The sequence below is a fragment of the Chelmon rostratus genome, chromosome 12 (assembly GCF_017976325.1).
Source record: "Chelmon rostratus isolate fCheRos1 chromosome 12, fCheRos1.pri, whole genome shotgun sequence".
In the NCBI taxonomy this organism is placed as follows: domain Eukaryota; kingdom Metazoa; phylum Chordata; class Actinopteri; order Chaetodontiformes; family Chaetodontidae; genus Chelmon; species Chelmon rostratus.
Genome location: NC_055669.1, coordinates 18,828,686 through 18,849,646, shown reverse-complemented (window position 1 = coordinate 18,849,646; position 20,961 = coordinate 18,828,686). Strand labels below are relative to the sequence as shown.

The 20,961-nt window shown below is 40.1% G+C and overlaps 3 protein-coding genes across 3 annotated transcripts; 1 reads left to right on the top strand and 2 right to left on the bottom strand.

Annotated features, from left to right (window-relative positions):
* Window positions 1–995: 995 nt before the first annotated feature.
* Window positions 996–9,507, bottom strand: samd7 (sterile alpha motif domain containing 7). Its single transcript, XM_041949793.1, has 9 exons — window positions 9,313–9,507; window positions 4,478–4,610; window positions 4,000–4,123; window positions 3,595–3,719; window positions 3,410–3,491; window positions 2,558–3,234; window positions 2,350–2,465; window positions 2,159–2,269; window positions 996–1,658 (listed from the first exon to the last, which is right to left on the bottom strand). The coding sequence occupies exons 2-9, from the start codon at window positions 4,578–4,580 to the stop codon at window positions 1,422–1,424; spliced, it is 1,575 nt and encodes a 524-aa protein (XP_041805727.1). The 5' UTR covers window positions 4,581–4,610; window positions 9,313–9,507; the 3' UTR covers window positions 996–1,421.
* A 5,062-nt stretch (window positions 9,508–14,569) lies between these two features.
* On the top strand, window positions 14,570–15,723 carry LOC121615431 (apolipoprotein D-like). Its single transcript, XM_041949786.1, has 4 exons — window positions 14,570–14,692; window positions 14,839–14,960; window positions 15,277–15,365; window positions 15,482–15,723. The coding sequence occupies exons 1-4, from the start codon at window positions 14,573–14,575 to the stop codon at window positions 15,721–15,723; spliced, it is 573 nt and encodes a 190-aa protein (XP_041805720.1). The 5' UTR covers window positions 14,570–14,572.
* Window positions 15,724–17,727: 2,004 nt separating this feature from the next.
* On the bottom strand, window positions 17,728–18,962 carry LOC121615421 (apolipoprotein D-like). Its single transcript, XM_041949776.1, has 4 exons — window positions 18,822–18,962; window positions 18,546–18,667; window positions 18,077–18,165; window positions 17,728–17,969 (listed from the first exon to the last, which is right to left on the bottom strand). The coding sequence occupies exons 1-4, from the start codon at window positions 18,939–18,941 to the stop codon at window positions 17,728–17,730; spliced, it is 573 nt and encodes a 190-aa protein (XP_041805710.1). The 5' UTR covers window positions 18,942–18,962.
* Window positions 18,963–20,961: the final 1,999 nt, after the last annotated feature.

The following is a 20,961-nucleotide window of genomic DNA, read 5'->3' as shown; positions in this document are numbered from 1 at the left end:
TATTTACTATTTTCTATTCCATTTTCTGCTTCTTCATAGCATTCTAATACTACACTACAATTCAGAGGGATTTTATGCTTTTTACTCCACAACATTTACTAAAATAATGAGCAAATACATTATGTTGTATTATTATTTATAAAGATAAGTCTTAGTATGCTGTGGTAAAATTCTAACCTACTCATCAGTATAAAAAATAAGACTGACGTTTAAAGTAATGTATTGAATTGTATTAAAATTTTTACTTGTAGCTTTTAAAGTTCTTTAGAGTTCTTCTTTCACCACTGTTTATTAGGGCACACTTATCAGCCTTGGCTCTCTCCACCTTTTGAATGCATAAACAAGTTATAAAACATTGTTTTATGTCTCTCTTTGATCAGAATAATTTTTCATCACACATTAAAACTAGCTTTTTTTAATAATCTGAAATCAAGCCACCCACACCTTTAATATTTATTTCTATAACTATAAATTAATGTCATTTGTTTGTTATTGTTTTTGTTTACTATTTCTCTTGTTTATTTCCCTGTTTTTCTATACATTTTTTTTCTATGAATCATCCGATAGTTGATGAAATCAATTACTACATTACATTACATTACATTACAATTACTTGTCAGGATACCCTTGAAAACAGAATGATGCATTTAAAAAGGGTTATCCTGTAAACAAGAACTTTATTCAGTCTTCATCAACAAATACATTTTGCTTAGTCATTAATGGAAATGTAGATGTTCAAATTTATGTTTTGTCACTCTGTGGACCTTAAAAGGGAGCTGCAGGTGCCAGCTTTCAGGACTATATATGTTGTATTTTTAAAATATGTGATTCTTGATCTTCACTTATTCATTCTTTACCATGACATGAAAACACTACTGCAGGTTCCTATGTAGAAAAAACTTTTTATTTACAATCCAACATATGTAAAAAGGTATCAAACATCCAAATCCAAAACACTTACATATTGCATTATGCCATTATAAAACCATTCCCAGATTATTTCTATGGTCCTTATGCTTACCTACTGGAGACAATGACATTTAGCATCTTAAAAAAAATAAGTACGTTTAAAGGTACAATCAGACATTTAGACACTAAGGCCTGTAATGAAAAATAAGAAAAGAATACTTAAATTCAACCTTCTTATTGTCAAAATCCACATCAATTTCACTCCACAGTTGTCAAAAATATATGTAAATATATATGTACAACACAAATATTTAGCAGACAGCTGGGCCTAGTGTGGGCCCGTGCATTAAAAGCCCAGGTAGCAAATGGTAGTAAAAAAGCATCTTCAGTCCAGTTAATCATTATGTAAACAAATCCACTGGTGGCTGCAGGAGTTCAGGTAGTGCCATGCTGTAGTGTAGGTGCAGACTGGGCCTTGTTAGGTGTGCATCTGTCCACATTATCAGAACTGATCAGGCCGTCTCACTGCTGGCAGATGGAGGGGAGTTGTTTTCTGTCTCGTGAAGGTGCTCTGTAGATTTGAGGACATCGGGGTCTCTTGGACTCGCCATCATCTCCTCACTGTTGCAGTTAACAGGGGAGCAGATCTCTGGTGAGCGGTCCCCTGCCTTCTCGGGGGTGGCCTGCAGGGTGGCGGTGGAGAGCGGAAGGTTCATCATGTACAACATGTTGCCAAGACGCCTGGACACCTATGGAGGAATAAAGAGAGTTGACCCATATTAGACCATTGATTGCATTTGGAATGATGTAACTGTGGTCACACCTATCAACATCATCTAATGGTCCTCCATAGGTCTTTTTCACAGTAGAATAAACACCAGCGTTAATAATCAAATTAATGATGGCCGAATTCCATTTAGCTGCTTCAGTGTCAGGGTATTTGTATTGTCCGTGCTGGCTCTCTGTCACACAAATTAATCACAACTGCTAAACAACTATGAAAAGTCAAAATGTCTGCTGTGAAACAGGCCTATGTCACTCTGTCCAAATAATATCAGGTATACCTGATAGGATACTGATATAAGGTAGAATCTAGTTTAATTATCATTATATATTTGTACTTTATTTACCTAATATTGTAATTCTTATTCTCCATATTGCACTTTCACTTTTGCACTTTTCTCTGGATATGTCTTTTAAGACTGTGACTGTGGATTTCCAGGGCTCAGCCGGGGTCTGCCTTCCCTACCTGTGAACGGATCTTCAGAGCTGGTCCAAGCTTGAGCCCCAGTGTGTCCAGTAGATGCTCCTCTGACAGGAGAGGCAGTGTCTCCCCATCGATCATGTGGTCCTTGAACATCTGCGGAGTGAAATCACTTAACATTAGACACAACAGAGAGAACAAAGAGATGAAAGTTACAGGAAACTGTGGGAACCAACCTGAGCATATTCTGAACATGTGGGTATGCTGTTAATGAAGTTGTAAACATCATTCACTGTCCACTTCCTGATGTCCTCAGACACTTCATCACCATTTAGGAAGAGACTGGGTGGACCTGGAAACACAAATCATTTGTTAGTGCTGTAACTCACACATTAAACTCAAGCACTAAAAGAATATAATATGTAGATTATGTTCCCGACCCACCAGGTGGAAGGAAGCCATTTCCAGGGACAGGGAACATGTAAGGCATGCCTGTTAGCGCTCCACCAGCGGAGGGATACATGAATTTCTCCTGGAAAGCTGAACATTGGCTGGATATGTCTTTATCATTGGTGCTGCTGTTGGCCACATCTGAGCACCCATCTTGACTGTTCACGCAGGCTTTACGCAGGCCTGGCTCCGCCTCTTTGTAGTTCTTCCTGCTTCCGGTGGCGAGCTCAGAGTCTATCTTTGCTTGGTGAATCGTCTTGCTGGTGGCACACTCCTCACCCATGTCCCCCTTTACTTCCACCTCTTTCTCCTCCCCCGATGTGGCTCCCGGGCTCTGCTCTACGCTTTTATCTTCAGTCTGGCCCTTCAGGTTTGCCACATGGCTCTCAGCGCTCTTGTGAGCGGTGGGCCTCCTTCCGGCCCTGCGCCCCCTCTCTCTGTGCAGCGTGCTGATTGGTGGGTAAGGGCTGGCTGACATGAGTATGCTGTTGGAGTGCAGTTCGTCCAGGGTGGGACGATGGACGAAGACATCGTGGCCGTCTGGCATGCGCTGGCGGCCTCTGAAAGCCATCGGGTTGGAAGGGTAAGACATGGGATTATCAATTCCCATGAGTCCCTTCTGGTGGGCGTTCTCCAGCTCCTTCTGATGCAGGATGGCATTCATCTCCATTCTAAACAGGAGACACAGACAAATATTAGACGTATTTGCACAACAGTGACGGCGGCACCACATTATCACATTTTGTTGGAGCAGAGTAGGCTGAATAAAGCCGGACAAATCTTAGCTTTCTTCAGCAAAATGTGATGCACATGTGTGTGTGTGGGTGGAATGTTTGCACATACTACCTGGCTATATTTTGCTTGTGAATGAGCTCCTGTCGCCGGGCAACTGTTTCCATGGGCTCTGAGGGCAAGAAACCATAGCCAGCTGAGAGATGGAAAAAGAGAGACAGGCTGTTAGTGCTCGTTCACATTCCTTAAGACAAGCTGGGAATTCTCTCAGGCGTGAATGCGCATCAGGCCTTCCTCACCTGCTCCGTGGAAAGCTCTTCCAGGCAGGACGTTGGCATGCGGAGGTAGAGGCGGACCCAGGTGAGGTCCCATGTGCATCTGTCTGGCATCGGACGGTACCAACTCCGTGGGAGGAACCAGCTCCCTGATGATAGAGAAGCATGGAAAATCAGTCATTTAGACATGATATCAAGCGGCTGAACATTTCTGGAGGGATAATGTTTCTGTTTGCATCTTTATAACTGCTGTTTGGTCAGTGATTTAGGTATATTTTGGTCTCAATAAAAGCACTTCCATTGTACAGAAAGTGCATCAGTAGCTTTGTCTATTTCACATACTGTATCCACCTGTAACTGACAATTCTCAGGGGTGCCCTTTACCAGAGAGCTACTGTTTCAGTTTCGAGAGTGAATTCAGGTACAGACCTCTCCATGAAGCGAGGTTCGAACTGTGCTGGGACCCCCTGCAACCTCTGCTGCCCCTGGGCGAGGATCTGCGGTGCCATGGCCATCTGGTTCCTCATTATCAACTCTTGCCTCTGCCTCAGCTCTGCAGGAGAGGACACAGGTCACTGGGGTGCCATAGCTTCAATATATCTAACATTACCTGAGACATGCACTGACTGTGAAGAGGCTGCAGCTGATAAGAATCTACTAGAATCAAAACATGACCCACAAGGTCATGAAGTTGGTTTAACTTCTTTGGAGGTCCCGATTGGATTTAGAAAATATGAATAAAAAAAAGACTAGAAATGTACATTAATATACATTCACACAATTGTCTCAGTTTTGCACCTATTTTTAAGTTTGGTCGATTTGTGTATTTTTCAAGTTTTCTTGGACTCCTGTTATATTTTACTATTGTTATTTTTTTTTGTGTGTCCACCGTGTTGTCATTTCTCACCTCCAGCTGACATGCCATTGACCAGACGGTACCAGTGCTTCTCATCCAAAGCCCCCTGCTCTCCCAGCGCTGTCATCTTCCTCAGCTGCTCCCGTGGGGTCATGACACACAACCTTTGACCTCCACCTGAATGCTGTTGAAGTTCAAGTTTAAAAAGAGGCTCGCATCAAGAGCTGCATTCCAATAAACTGCAACATGTGACTGCTTTGACAAACCATGCATGATATATTGTAGATTTGAAGTCTAAATTCAAGAAAATTGACCTCGGCGAATGATGGAAGAATTCATTTTGTAATTTTTTATTACCGCCACAAGGGGACAGCAAATCTCTACACATTATAGAGCTGTCCATAGTCATTGAATTTAGTGCCACCATGTTATTTTTCCAAAAGAAGAATATGTAATCTCACTAAAATACCAACAAGCTAACACATTTTGTCACTAGAAATTATCATAGTGTATATAAGAAAAAAAAAGCAAAACACTTCTCACTGTGCCAATTATGCTTCATTTTAATATGAACTGATTTTCACTACCTATTTTTTTAAGCAGAGCTGTGACAATGAAATATCTTTATTGAGATTAGAACAGACTGATCAGACTAATAAAATATTTTAAAGAATAAGGATTTGAATAAGACGCCATTATGGGATCCATGCACACACACACACACACACACACACACACACACACACACACACACACACACACACACGCAAATACTGGCCAAATTCCCTCTCTAACCTTTGATCCTTACTCTCACCTTATACCTCCACCCTAGTATTAAGCATTAGTCTTAAACCAACCTTAACCCTAACCCCCACGTAACATAAACCTAATCCTAAACTTAAATTTAACACCTAAATCCAAATCCTAACCTTAATTCTAACCCCTTAAACCATGAAGAGCAACAGAAATTGTCAGTTTTTGCAGGATTCTTCTCATCTGTCTATGCTTACAGGCACATTTGGTCCTCGTAAGGAAGTAATGAAAGGACACACATGTACAGTCACATACACGTTCACAGACCAAATGGCCACATTGTTCTTGGCTGAGCCAGCAGCTTGTGTACACAATCACAATCGACTTAGACACCTCCAATTAGCCTTCTACGCTGCAGAAATCCCATTACAAAATATGATACTGTAAACGACAGCACAATAATCCAGTTCTGCTAATCCGGGTCCAGGGTGCAATATGCTTCTGAATAAATGAATCTGAATCTTCACTGCACTAAAGTTCACCATCCACCTCTTCACATGATTAGTTTGTTTTGCTCATGATTGTATTTAATTAATATGTTTGTCAGTGTATGGGACATGTGCAAACTGTGCACATATACTGTCCACATTTCTTCTTCCGTCCCCTCCCCCAGACAAATGTTGCCATAAGATTTGCCCCGAGGCCTTGTGCATTATCCACAGTCACTCAAGTTCCCTCTGAAGCCCATCTAATCTGAGGGCTGTAATCCTCCTATTAGTCGAGCAACAGTCTGCTAGCTACATCTGCTGACCTGCCTGCAGACCGCCCTGCTGGCCCATCCACCCCCCATCCCCACCCTACCAGGCCCCTGCTACCCCCAGGATCCTATTAGCTAAGTCCTGGCTATACAGCACTTTAAAGGGATGTGTTGGAGGTAATCCGCACGTTTAGAGTTTTACCCTCAGCAAACCTTGCCTGTAAGCATCCCGGACAATACACCCTAAGTGCTAAGCCTATTAGCCTCCATTAGCTCCCAGGATGTCCTAAAAACACCTTGGGGATAAATCTGGGGATGCAATCGGTTTATGTGGTGCTATGTGGCGCGAACACATGCACCCTACCCACACCTGCTTCTCTGCCAATGTCATAACAACTAGCATCAGCAAATGAGAAGAAATGTATTTCAACATTAATGTCTCTGTAATTCCCAAGTGGGCACTAAGCCCTGAGCCTTAGGGCCTTGTGTAATATGCTATCGCCTTCACATTCTCTCAACTGGGAATGAATGGTTTACACTTTCATGTGTGATGCTGTAAACATATATCAAGATGACTGGACTGTGTTAGTTTGAGTGGATGAACTATTTCCATACTTAAAGATTAAATCCTGAAGGTAAAATAATCAAAGTGTAAACAAAGCAATGCAAGTTTGATCCCTGAAGCCTCTACAGAAACAGTGCATCAAGTAATCCTGTGTTCAGACAAAATACCACAAACTGTGACAGGCTGTCGCCTCGGGAAAAGAGCGGCCTGTGTTAGCACCAGATTGTGCCTCCCATGTATTAGCATTACATTCGAGTCACAGAGCCTCCTGTTTCTCAAAAAAAAAAAAAATACGCTGTGATCTTTAAAAAACACTTATGAAGGTATTTTCAGACTCTCCAAAGACTCCTCTCACCATCTGGATGAAAAAATATTCAGCCTATTGCACAATAACAGATTTTTACAGTTTCTCAAGTCGTGACTGTTTTTCTGCAGGTGAATAGAGTTCACATTTTAATCACCATGAAACTTCACTAGTTTATCTAGTATGATAATTACTTTTTTTTTTGTATGGCAAGTTTTCTGACAATTTATTTTTAAATATACAAACGATGAATCTATTTTATGTAATTAAATATTAAATATGTGCTTATTTCTATAAATTGCCAGAACAGAAATCTGAACAGTGGATAAAGCTTGGTTCAAAATTCTTCTTGTCATTAGTTGATATATTAGAGTCAAGGGGTTTTACAAAGGGGAATTAAGAGATCTGGTTTTATCACTACATAATCAGAAAACACTGTCAACCTCCATGAAAAATAAATTCTTGCGATTTTTTTTTTTTTTTTTTTTTTTTTTAATGGAAAGATTGGAGTAAGAGCTGTTGATCTGTGGCTCAGACTACAAAAAGAAACTGACTAATAACTGAAACTTCCCCAGTTCATTACTCATATTAAGATTATTATTTTTTGTTTTCTGAAATTTTCTGTTTAAATATTCAATGGTGCATTATCTAATCAAATATGCACTCATTTGCATACATTTCCAGAACAGAAATCAACATTTCATTGTATGTTTTGGACATTTTCTCTCCACTAGTCTGAAACAAGACATGTCAGGGAAGCAAAGTAGCCCAAAAACTCTCAACTGACCAGTACATAAAAAATGTATGTGGCCCCAGATGACATATGTGCTTTGTATAAAACACAAGAAAAACACTGATGTGTTATTTTGTACAAAAATATAAAATATTAGCAACAAACATCAGTTTATACTAAGGAGTTGATTTAGCTTTAATACAACAAACACTGTAAGAAACCTGACTGAGTGAACTCACAAAACATCCTTCAGCATAACACATGAATAATAAAACCACGATATGCACAAAAACATATCAAAATAAACAAAATACTATGTATATAAAAGATGCACTAAATACAATTAAAGAGGTTTGCTGATAATCTTATTATAATTAGATATTAATTGTGGGTCATGCTGTGCAAATAGAGCGAGGAGATATGTAATTTCCAGCCATTATCTTTGTTTGGAACGGGTCAAAAATCTTCTTCATCGTGCAACAGACAGAACATTTTGCCATCCACATGGTGAAAAGAGTCTTTTATGATTCTGTAAATACCTGTTTTGAACAAATACGACTGCTTTGTTTTGTTTCGATTTGTTTTTTTGAAAATCATTTGCTTTTCTCGGTGGCTTCTTGTAATGGTAATACCTGAGAGGCACAAATTGGAACCAGGCCTGTGGGAACTTGAGCCTTTTGGAAGGAATCCTTTGTAAGGCCTGTTCGATCACAGCTAACACTTTGAGTAGGTTTTATTTTAAGTCTCTTAAGTGAAGTTGTGGCCTGTAACTTAGCTACTGTAACACATCAAACCTGAACCTCGCACGCACTTCTTTGGCAGCCGCAGAATCTCACATGGGAATTTCAAGCGGCTTCGGCATTTGTGAGCGAAACTGTGATTACAGGTGAGCCTGAAAAACTCTTGTCATATTTCCTTAACGAGCAGGGGCCACACCGCAGCTGCTAAATCCGGGGATTGGACTCCTTGGATTTGCTGTTGCCTGGTTAATCTCATTACAAGAATGAATTAAAGGGAAAAATTGCTGACGACTTAGATGGAGCCCTGAGGAGGTCATATCAGACAAGACAGAAGTATTGTCTAGTCCCTCCTAATCCTCCCTCACACAACAAACACATGCTAAAGTCATGTATGTTCTGTCGGTTACATGAAGCAGATTAGATTTTATGAGAGCCATAAGTGCAGAGTTGCAGGTAGGGTTGATTTAAGTACCTGTGGTGTCACAAGCTCACATGACCAAATCTTGAAATTGAAAGGATACAATTAAAAGAATATATATGAATGAATATATAGAAAGACAGAATAATGTCGACATAAATCATCACACGTGATGTGAACGGCTAATTCGTTGTGCGTTTTAGCATTATTTTCATGTCATCACAGAATCTGGGCTAATTATTAGGTTAATTATACAGATTTCAAGGTTGTTCCTCTAATCGCATTGGCCTTTAGATTAATCACTTACTGAGGGATCAGCAGCCTTTTATACAGTTTACTGCTTACATTATGCATGACAAGACTGAGCAGTTGAAGGTTTCACATTTTTATACAATTGCAATGCGAATATTCAGCTACGAGTATGGATTTTAAAGTTGTTACTTTAACTTTTGATCACATACTGAGGCATCAGATGCCGTTTTCACAAGAGTAACCAGCATTAATGAGACTCACAACAACTCTGACATACAGCCTAAACAAATCAGTCACAAAGAGAAGCATGGGACAAACGGAAGAGGAGAGTGGGAAATATTGAAAGAAGTTTTAATGGACTTACCTTCAAGTTCACACCAGTGAGCAGAGCTTGGAACTGGTTTTGTCCCAATTCAGATAAAAGCACGAGTCAAAAAGGTAAAGGAAAAACCTTTGGAGCGCTCACAGAACCTGTCTCTCCACTGTCCCTCTTTCACTTCCAACTAAACGGCCTCCCACTAATAACCAGCCAACTGGTGTGAGCGCAGTCTGCTGCCAGCTAACTGCCTTAACTAAAAAAGACCTTTTAAATACCGATTCATTTCATCTCCATTAGATGGCCTTATCTCCTGTGGTAAGCCCTCCCTGTCCTGACATCACTATGATCTCCCGTCCAACTGCTCCGCACACCTTGCAACTGATGTGTAATTACTGAAGCAGCACTGGCCCTAAGCATGGAGTGCTAAACCTCTTTCAACGTTTACTTCACTAATCCCTTGTTAGCACTTTAGACCATGGTTAAGACACCTAAATGCTTAGCTTCCTTTTCCAGTGGCAAAATGGCCAAGCGATCCTGAACTGCCCTGTGGCCACATGCCGAGAAGCTATACAACGCTGATTATAGACTGCAAAAATCCAACAGATCAGTCTTGTTTTTGTTTTTCTTCACGTCTAGTTTGGGTGTCAGAGGTATTGCACTCCCCGGGGTGCCAAAGGAATGACCCCAAACATGCGTCGTGGTAATTTGCTAGAAATCCGACTAAATGTTGGCCGGATCATCCTCTCAGACCTCTTAATCTGACAGTTTGTGCTCACCAACCGCTTACAGCATGGGCCGGCACATCTCTGTGTGGTGTTTTTTTACTGCCTGGTGGGCAGCAAGGTGTGCACAATTGGTAGGCTGGGTGGTAAATTTGCTAAAAAAGCAGACATGATATGAAGGGGGTGGGGGCATGTGGCATTTCTGTCTCCTTCTAATCTAGTCTGCAAGACAGCATAGACCTCCTGGGGATTTGAGTGAATGTGGAGGTCAGTGCAATCCTGTGTTGCTTATTATATACAGCGCATACACATATACACATCAGCAGCTTATTAGGCAAATCAGGCTAAAACTAATGCAGTCTAAATCAAGAGTCTTGCAATAAATCCTACCTTCATGAAGGTTGTAGTTACAGTTACAGTTTTTTGTTGAAACTGTCCCAGAGAGGTGCTGAATCAGCTTTACAATCATTACGGAAGCTGCAGTTTGTGGTGCTGCATTAGGTTTAGCTAGGTGTACCAAATAAACTGGTACAATTCATCAAGTTCACTCACGGACAGGACCTGCTTCACCTAAGTCAGATTTAGTTGAAGGTCATGAGTCCAAGTTCCCGCAACGCAGCGGCTCCCTCTTATTTTCTATGGTTATTTTAAATGCTCATATATTAGGCCTATTTATCCAGTTAACAGTTACATCCAGGTGCATTTATGTGAGATGAATGTAAACTCCCAACAGGTTCCTAAAACCCCCAAATTCCCTGAAAAAACAGAGAGGATATGACCTCAGCACCCTCAAAATAACAGGTAGGTGATTGGATGAACCATCTGTCTATCATTGACTATCACCAACTAACTTCAACCAATCAGATCAATGAGCCATATGACGTAGTAAGACTATTGTCGAAGCCAGTCGGAGAAGAGAGAAAACATCTTTTCCATAAAGAACAGCCTTCTTTGCTCTCCTTTTAGTGAAGAAATACTATCTAGTTCTGATGTAGCTGTTGCTAAAGCAGCATCTACCTCGTTAACCTCGTCAGGAGTCGCCATCATTGTTTTCGAGCGAAGAGTCACTTTGCTCGATCTCGGCACACCTAAACCACACCTGTAGCTGCCAGTACGTCCTCAATGGATGCTGATTGGTCAGAAGAAGTGCATAACTTGAAGCTTGGCGAGGTGGTTTCTTGGCTTGCGTGAGCTCGTGTGATCTCATGATTCAGCTGCCTTGCGAAGTTTCTAAATGTAGCTACGGCCCTGCTGATGTGGTGCTGAAACTTTTTCTAACTTCTTTAATTTGGGTAATATTATACTTTGTGTTTAGTGCTAAATAGGAATGTTAGACTGCTAACACACTACACTAAGATGGTAAACTTCATGCCTGCTTAGCATCAGCATCATGTTATATTTATTATGGGCATTTTAACATGCTGATATTAGCATTTAGCTTAAGGTACCACTGTGCTTAATAACAGCCTCCCAAAGCAGCTAGCATGGCTCTAGGTTGTCTTGTTTGAATGTTGTGTGTTTGCACAACTATAATCTGCAGTTCTCTTGTCTTTTTTATATCAGCTGAGTAGACGTTTACAATACTTTGGTTTATCTTGATCTGATAATGTAATGCAGGTACTTGATTTTTCATCCGTGCAATCATTTCTTGTATACGAAAACCTACTTGGCAATGAACCAGATTCAGATTCTTTGAACTGCGTATCTCACCTCATACAAAAAAGTGTCATGTTGTGTTAAGATCTGGAGGCTGTGCAGATCGCTGGAGGAAACCTATGTTCCCACAAATTATCATCTGATGATGAGTATGCAGCTCATTATTCTGAATCTATCCCTCTGACAAAATTGCAGACATGAAGTGGTGCACCTGGTCATCAACAAAGCTTTGGTACACTGTGACATTGAGGGGTCTAATGTGTGCCAGGAAATCACTCACCACCACGCCATTACAGTACATTACATTACACATTACACCATTATGCCTTTAAATGTGGGACTGGTTGGACCCATCACACCGCATTCAGGCTTTACCCTGAACATAATTCAGCATGAATACACACACACAGAAATATGTTGGTGTGGTTGAAGGAGGTTTCCCCACTCTTCAGTCATCCAGGTGTGCCGGTCAGGTGCTCACCACAGCCTCATGCTCTTGTTTTAAGTTTAATTAGCCTACAATACATAAACAGGGGAGAAAGATATTTTGTCAGATAGCAAGCAGCTGTGTGTTTGTTTAGCTTTTTTTGGAGACAACTAGGTTGATCATTTTTACTGAAAAGAGACTAATAAAGGACTTAGGAATTAAGAGAACAGAGCATTAGGACATCTAAACCGCTAATTTAAGAGCCTCCAAGGTGTAAGCTTTTTATAACGGATTTCTGTCCATCTTGTTTGCACTCAGCATTATAGAGTCACAGTGAGGCGAAGGGATCAGAGCAGGTTTAACCTCGAGAAACAGGCCCGGCTATAAATTCACTGAGTCAGTAACAGACACCATCCATCTTCGACCTAGGCTACACTAACAATCTGGCGTCAGTATCAGCGGCATTTCCGGTATTCATCTCCACATAATGACAACTGTGCCAAAGCTGTAATCCCTCAAAGGTGGAAGCATTATGTCTTTTACACTTGGTGGAAATCTTGTTTAGGTCACACACACACACAATCACACAATACAGAATGCTTTTTATGGGATCTGCTCAACATGCTGTAAAAATGTGCTGCTTTTATACGTTTTAACACAACGACTAAATGCATAAAAGGCACCATTCTGCTTCTGACTGAAGGTAGGGGATCATAAAAACAATTTCAGGTTTAAATTAGTTTTCTTATCAAGGGAACAAACCTTTTTTGAGTGAGATAATTTTGGTTTAGTGTCTCTAGGCAGGCAATATATTTTTTTTTTTTCAGTTTGCTGAAGTAGCACTTGACACGTCTGCATCAATAACAGAAGAATACCTTGTCCTGTGACGGCCTCAGTCTCAATTGAGCTGATCAAATGCCTGATCTGAGGCAAAGAGAATCCCTGATGCAAATTTATTTATTACAATGTGCTTTGAAGAAAATGACAAAAGAAAGCTGAAATGAAAAGTGAAATGCTTAGCATGGCGTTTGGTACAATACCTGTGGCTGTTTAATATAAATCACTGGAGCTGGTGTCACCTGTATCACTGGATTCATTCACGGACTGGACTGAAATGGTACATTAATTAACGAGACAGAGTCTGCAGCGTCACTAGTACATGGTACATAGTACTTAAGCACAACAATGCCTTGAGCGAAATGCTAATGGAAGCTAGCATGCTCACAGGCTATATACCCACCATCGAGGGCCTTAGCAGGCTATCATGCTCACAATAACAAGTTCATGTGTTTAGCAGGTTATGTTTACCATGTTAACCACCTTGGTTAAGTTTTCATTTTAGTTAAAATGCTGACATGCTCACATTGACAGTGTTAAAATGCTGAAATTTAGCAGGTTACGTTTACTGAGTTCATTCCAATTCAGTGTGTTAGCAAGCTAGCATCTGTTCCCTGTGGAGAGGGTAATGCCCCTAACTTAATATGGGCCTAAACTTACAATAAGAGCTAAATGCTATTAGCACCCTAGCATGCTCACGAATGACAATGCTATCACTGCTGATGTTTAGGTATTGGCCTAATGTTTACCATGTTAACCATCTTTGCTTAGCATGTTAGCATGCTAACATTTGATAATTAAGACTGAACTCAAAGTACAGTGGAGGCTGATGGAAAGGTCACTATGTTTGCAGACACTGGGTCATAAATCAAAGTATTGGACAAATTAAAAAGTTGACCAAATGATGCTAAAAAAAAAAGAAGAAGAAAGAAATTTAAATCAATCACCAAAGCTACAGACTACAGTTCATCCTGAGGGAAACATGAAGGTCTGCCCCAAATAAGGCAGTCCATGTTGAGATTTATCGTTAAGAACCACCAACTGTCAACCATATAGTGATGTTAGAGGAAATGTCAGAGGATCAGCAAAGTCGTTAGGATTCAATTTATCCTCTGGGCAACATTTAATGTTTTAAATTGAATGAAAATCCATCTGATAGTTTAGATATTTTATTCTGGACCAAAATGGTGTTTAAAAATCTACCGTAGTCCAGTTTTTGATAACATCATTGTTACCCTACATCACTATATCACCACCCGAGAAAATTTCATAATATGAATGAATGTACTTACTCCTCTAAATATTTGCTTGAGTTCTGTAACAGCAGCCAAGGTCAAGGTCAGCAGTGATACAACTTTTACACTAACCTGTCAGCCATCCCTTTTTCTGTCAGAGGCCTCTTTAAACACAAAATATCAATGTGAACAGGTGCCAATTCTCACATCATTTTCTCAAAATAACACGCATAGCTCACATGCAAACAGGAAGGAGGAGCTGCAGAACACACGTCGCTTATGTATAAAAACACCATCAGAAGTCAGAACTTCACTGCTACCCGGTAATACAGGTAAACAAGGGGCAGGTGTGCAGGTGTTATGCTTCCCTTTTCGTGAATATCTAAATATACAGTGTTTTTTTGTTCTGTATAGGTTGTGGAGAAAAGATGAATGCCATCCAGGTGATTTCCCTCACTCTGCTGTCCGTTCTGGCAGCCAACGCTCAGGTCATCATGCCAGGAAGATGCCCAAAGCCTGCTGTTCAGGAGAACTTCGATGCTGCCAGGGTGAACACCAAATCTTTTCCTTACTTTAATATATTCTGCTTGCTTACCAGCGTGACCATTTGTACCAATAAACAACTATTGCCACTGAATGTCTATATAACTTGATTTCATGCTCTTATTGTATGCTCCCTGTGCTTCCTGTGCAGTATCTTGGTACGTGGTATGATATACAGAAACTGCCACATGCCTTCCAGAAGGGTGAGTGCAGCACTGCCACCTACAGCCTGAAGAGCCCTGGAGTTGTCGGCGTCCTCAACAGGGAGCTGCTGTGAGTACTCCACTTACATCTCTTATGGATTTAACAATATCTTTGTCATTTGGTCATCAAAATATATGCTTTATGAAGAGTTTGACCACTAAAAGTCAATGTTTTGTTCAGTCTATAGATGTTTAAGTTGTTAAGAAGTCTAATTCTGGTAGTAAAAAAAGAGCTCAAACAATACATTTCAAATAGGACTATATTCCTTCCAGAAAATGACTGTAAATTAGTTCTTTAGCTCTTTAAAACCTGAACTTAAATGAGATCAGGTGATTTACTTTGTGCTGTTTCTCTCACTGTTTCTAACTGTGTGTGTTTCTTTTAGTGCTGATGGGACCATTAACTCCATCACTGGCTCTGCCATGGCTAAAGACCCCTCTGAGCCTGCCAAGCTGGTGGTCTCCTTCTTTGAGAGTAAGGACCCCTAATTTATTAAAAGCCCTCTCTGAGACACTGATTGTATTCCAACATTGTAGCAGTTGAGCATTGGCTTTAATCATAATATGTTTCCTGTCCCTTCACACCTCCAGACTCTCCCCCTGCTCCTTACTGGGTGCTGTCCACCGACTACGACAACTACTCCCTGGTCTACAGCTGCACCGACCTCGGCGTGCTGCATGTGGATTTTGCCTGGATCATGAGCAGGCAGCCCACCCTGTCTGAGGAGACCATGGAGGAGCTGCACAGCACCCTGTCCTCCATCGGAGTCAGAGTGGACAAGCTGCTCCCCACGGAACAGGATGCAGCTTACTGCAGCGCCATGCATCAGTAAACAGACTGCGTTAGATGTGATTCAGCCTTCAGACCTACGGACTGCATAGTGGTGTTTGTGTACTCACCCTGGTGTAAATCTCACTGTATGCCTCATGCACAGTTAATGCAATAAAGTTATTTAAACAGCAGTGCAGGTTTTGGTGTGTTTTATGTGGCCTCGATATAGTAATATTGATAACTGATTAGCTATTAATTACAATATGTTATTCCTTACTAAAATCTCTCTTTTGTTCATGGGTTTGGGCTCTGATAGCCAGAATGTTTTACACTGATAATTTCATACTATATTTTTGCACACTTGTTACTGACTTGTCTACAGCTAATTTAATATGCAATTAAATGTACAACAGAGGCAATTCACTACATAATTCATTTGTAAATTATTAGTCCTTAAGAGGCTAGTGACATGTTTTAAAGCAGCATGTTTTTGTGTATAACTAGTTACAATTATTCTTTGTTGGCTGTTAAAAGAAGAAAAATGCATTAGTCTCACACAAGTGTGATTTCCAGCAAAAAAACTTCATGCTCAACCTCAAAAATAAAAATCAAAGACGAAAGAACTGGAACACCATCAAAGAAATTTGTGTCTATTTGCAGCTTCATATTCTTTTATAAAGGCTCTTGCTGATGCTCTCTGACTAAGTCCCCCTGTTTAACATTTACAAGCAGTATACAAACTTTTGATTAATGGCTTATGAAACACTATGAAGTGTAGTAATGTGAGCAGATATAAGTTTTTATGTATGTATTTGGAGGCTGGTATATAAACAGATACTTTGAAGTAAAAATAGTAAAATGCAGTTGTTATAATATAAAATATCTTGATAGGAGAAGTTATACCAGGGCTGTTGATAAATGCTGTTCATTATACCTTGTGTTTAGAACTTACATAATACCTGCTGCATTACTTCAATGCATTTGCTTCCTATAAGGACATAATACATAACAGTGTGGAGCCTTTTATGAACATATGGGTTCACCTTGGAATGATGAGTACAGTTTTTGTATTATTATATCAATCATCTGTGTACTTATACTATAAACATGTTAGTACCTTTGAATACAAATCCTACAAATAACTACTAACACCTAATTTGAGTGGCACTTTCCAAATCTGGGACGAAAACATGATGAAATCTACATTTTTAATAAGAGGCTCCACAAAGCTTAGGAGCAGAAAGTGTTGCTGGTCTAAAATTAGACTGTAACATGTATGGACATTCATTATTTGTCATTTCACTTTGTAGGGTTTCTGCCTTTCAAGGACTCACAGCACTGTTTAAATATGTATTATACTGCATGGGAAAAATTATTCCGCTGTACGTGACAGAGAGCAAATTTGGACTCAAAACTTTGTACTTTTGAAAGTGTTGAGATTCGTCTGGAATGGTGCAAGAAGTACTCAGACCTTTTACTAGTTAAAGTAGCAGTACTACAGCATATAAATACTCATAATTAGCATCAAAACATACATAAATGAAAAAAGTAAAAGCAGTCATTGTACAGAATGGTCCATTTCAGATTAACGTATATTAGATTATAATTATTATTGCGCTAATATGTAAAGTCTTGTCTTTGTCCATAATCATGTTGTAATTTGGTGATTATTTGTATTGTTAATCTAAATCTGTTAAGTAACTAGTAGCTCAAGATACCAAAAATAAATGTAGTGGAGTAAAATGTATAACATTTTCTTTGCTTTTTGAAGTAAAAGTATAAATTCATAAAATACAAGTGCCTGAAAATTGTACTTAAATACAGTACTTGAGCAAATGTGTTTAGGTACTGAAATTGTAGTACTTATTAGTTCTTGTAGTTCAGAATCAGCCCTATAGGTCTCAAGACAAAACACACCACAACATGAATCTCTTTCCACAGGTTTATTGCACTGACTTTCAACGACAGGACGGGGCACAGAACACACTGCATACAGTCGTTTCATGTCACAAATCCAAGTCGGCCTGCATCACAGTCCTGTGGGCTGAAACAGGAGTATCTCTGTTTACTGGTTCATGGGGCTGCAGTAAGTCTCATCCTGGTTGGTGGGGACCATCTTGCCCACATTGACTCCAGCAGCGGACAGGATGCCGTGCAGCTGCTCTACGGTCTCCTCAGACAGGGTGGGCTCCCTGCTCAGGATCCAGGACAGCTCCATGTGGAACAGGCCGAAGTCGCTGCAGCCGTAGACCAGAGAGTGACCCTCGTAGTCGGTGGAAAGCACCCAGTAAGGACCTGGGGGAGATGCTGCAGGAGAGACCAGTATAAGCGTCAAAGGTTCAGTAAACAAGTGTCTACTTTAAAAGACTGAAGTGAATATTAAAATATATTTGAAATGAATCACAGTTCTTTACTTTCATAGAAGGAGACCTCAAGCTTGGCAGGCTCGGTGGGGTTCTTGGTCTTGGCAGAGCCGACGATAGAGTTAATGGTTCCATCATCACTAACAAAGAGAGTTAAAACATGAAAGACTGGCAATAAAAAATGAAATTCAGTTAGTTTGGTGTTTCTTTTTTAGCCTAAGTTTTGTCCCAGTTCCACTGTATTGTATAGTCTCCCTCTTTCACAATGTGCTTTCCTTTCACAATGTGCTTTCCTTTCATAAATTTGAAAACAGGTTTTTAGGGACATTCAATGCTCTGGATGCATTCAGGTAGAAAATGTGCACAATGTGGCTTTAAAATCAATCGACAGTCCTGCACTGAAACATTTTCATCACTAGGCCGTTCTTTTGTGTAACTGATCTTAAAGATAAAACACAACATAGGAGCATATTAAAACCCTCAAATTGAAAATTTAGACATTTAGGTAGCATGTACTCACAGCAGCTCCCTGTTGAGGACACCGATAACTCCGGGGCTCTTCAGGCTGTAGGTGGCAGTGCCGCACTCGCCTTTCTGGAAGGCTGTTGGCAGCTTCTGGATCTCATACCACTTACCAATATACTGCAGAGGACACAGAATTTCACACACTAAGAAAACTGGGTAGGCGCTGACGCAGGCGAAATTGGTTCAATTTTAACAGTATTGTACATATCACATGCTCTACTTTTCTATTAATAAGCAGCAAATGGAAATAAGAAAAAAGTGTAGTATTCACCCTGGTAGCATCAAAGTTGGCCTGAACAGCTGGTTTGGGACATTTGCCAAACTTCAAAACCTGAGCGCTGGCTGCGAGAACAGACAGCAGAGTCAAGAAAATCACTTTCATGGTCTTCATCTTGTTTCCACAACCTGCAGGGAACAAAAACAGACAGCACAATTATTAAACCTATCAGCTGTATGTCCTGAAATCAGTGAACAAGACATCATTTTTGAGAGTTAACTACAAAATGAAAGAGCAGGAGACGTGCACAGAAACGAAGAGGAAGCGTCATGGTTGCCATCTGCTCACCTGTGTGTAACCAGTGGTCCTACCTGTGTGCAGGACATTCAGTTTTGAGGGTCTTTTATAGATCTAAGGACCTGCAGTTTCATTATTGATCACATTCTTTAGCCCCTCGCCTCCTCTGTGTTGACATGTAAAATTGTGTGATGACAAGGTGGAGTGAGTGTGAGAGTTGGCACCTGTTCAAACAGGCCTCACGCCTTCTTATCTTTGCAGTTGTAAATCTCTCATTCATTCTTCTGTGTCCATTCATCTCAATGAGACTAACTTCTTTTTTACCATCATCTTTTTCTGAAGGAATCTGAGCCAAAAAACGGCAAGATGAATGTGAAAATTGCAACAAGATCAATAAAAAACAAACAAGATCCAATAAAAAAAATCACATAAAAGATCAGAAATATCTTAATTTACTGGAGTGCTTGAATATACAGTAAACAAGTATAAAAGCAGCCAGGTCATTCAGCCCTGCTGATATTCTGTGAACTAAAAAAATACAGTTTTCATTTTGTGGACTGAAGAGGCCACGTTTCCCCGTCTTAGCAGTTTAAAATCAGCAGCTGCTTATTTGCATAGCTTAAATATTTAAAATTTCTCCTAAGAATAATTCATATTCTGGTACATATTGATATTAGTGAGAGAGAGCTAGTTGCATGATCACCCAAACTTTTAATCTCTATTTCATTATCAAAGAAAAAGTTATGTGCTTATTCACTTGCAGTACTTATTACAATTAACATTAGATGTGAAGATCAGTGCCACTGGGCAAAAGAGTTCTTTTCAGTGACCTGAATCATTAGAATCAATTCATTAAAAAGATTTGCTCAAAAGATTTGTTCACCAGATCGTTCAGTGTTTGAGCTCTGTCTGCGTGGTCCCACCCACTGAACAAAACATGGCCAAATGTTCAGTTCAGCTCGCTAAGTGATCTGAGACTGTTCGTAAAGAATAAACCAGCGCTCTGACATTTTAACTGGATAAAGATGCTGTCTGCAAACGAGAAGCTGATGTAACTAAGTCCTATGCTATTACGTACAACACATATATTTTAAACACCTAAGAAATCAAGTATACTATTTCCGATGACAAGACAGGGAGGGAGATGGAGAGAGGCGGACTTGAACAACTCATGAGACGTGTTTCCATCAAGGTGATTTTATGCGTGTTTTGAAAGATCGCATTGAAAAAGCTTAATGAAAACTGCAAAATTGTAAAAGACTTGCAATTTGCAAAAAACCCCTCTCTGATCTAACAAATGTAACTCAGGTGACTGAAGAAGAAGAAGATGTTTCCATTGTTATTGTCTACCTGGACATTTCCAGAGTGATCATCTCCGTAAGCATGGTGGATAAGGTGATTCATGTTGTTTTTTTTTCGGTTTTCAGCATTTTTCTTCTTCTACTCTGTTTATTATAGCCATGCATAACATTGCTTATACTGCCAGCTTCTGACAAAACTAGGCTCTGCGTAGCCTAGAATGTTCGCTCCAAACCAGTTTATGGAATTTGCCTAATTTGCATTTTGCGAGGGACGAGCTGCTAATTTCAAAGACCCAGAGTCTTAAAAGAAGTGGAGTTTTTTCATCCTTTTACCAGGGAGAAAAGGAGGCAGTCTGGTTCTTATCAACAACAAACAACACATAAATTTGATTCCAGTGTTACCAGTATCAGTCTTTCGATCTTCAAACATAAGTGCAGTCTCAGGTGAACATTTACTGCATCCTTCTGCTTTCATGGACCTCAGGTTTTCCTCTCAGAGTTTTCTAAAGCACACACAGGTGTTGAGAAAGATTAATTGGGCACAGGTGCATCTGGTTTTCTTGATGCAGCGCTCCCAGCAGCACTCTCTGCCTTTG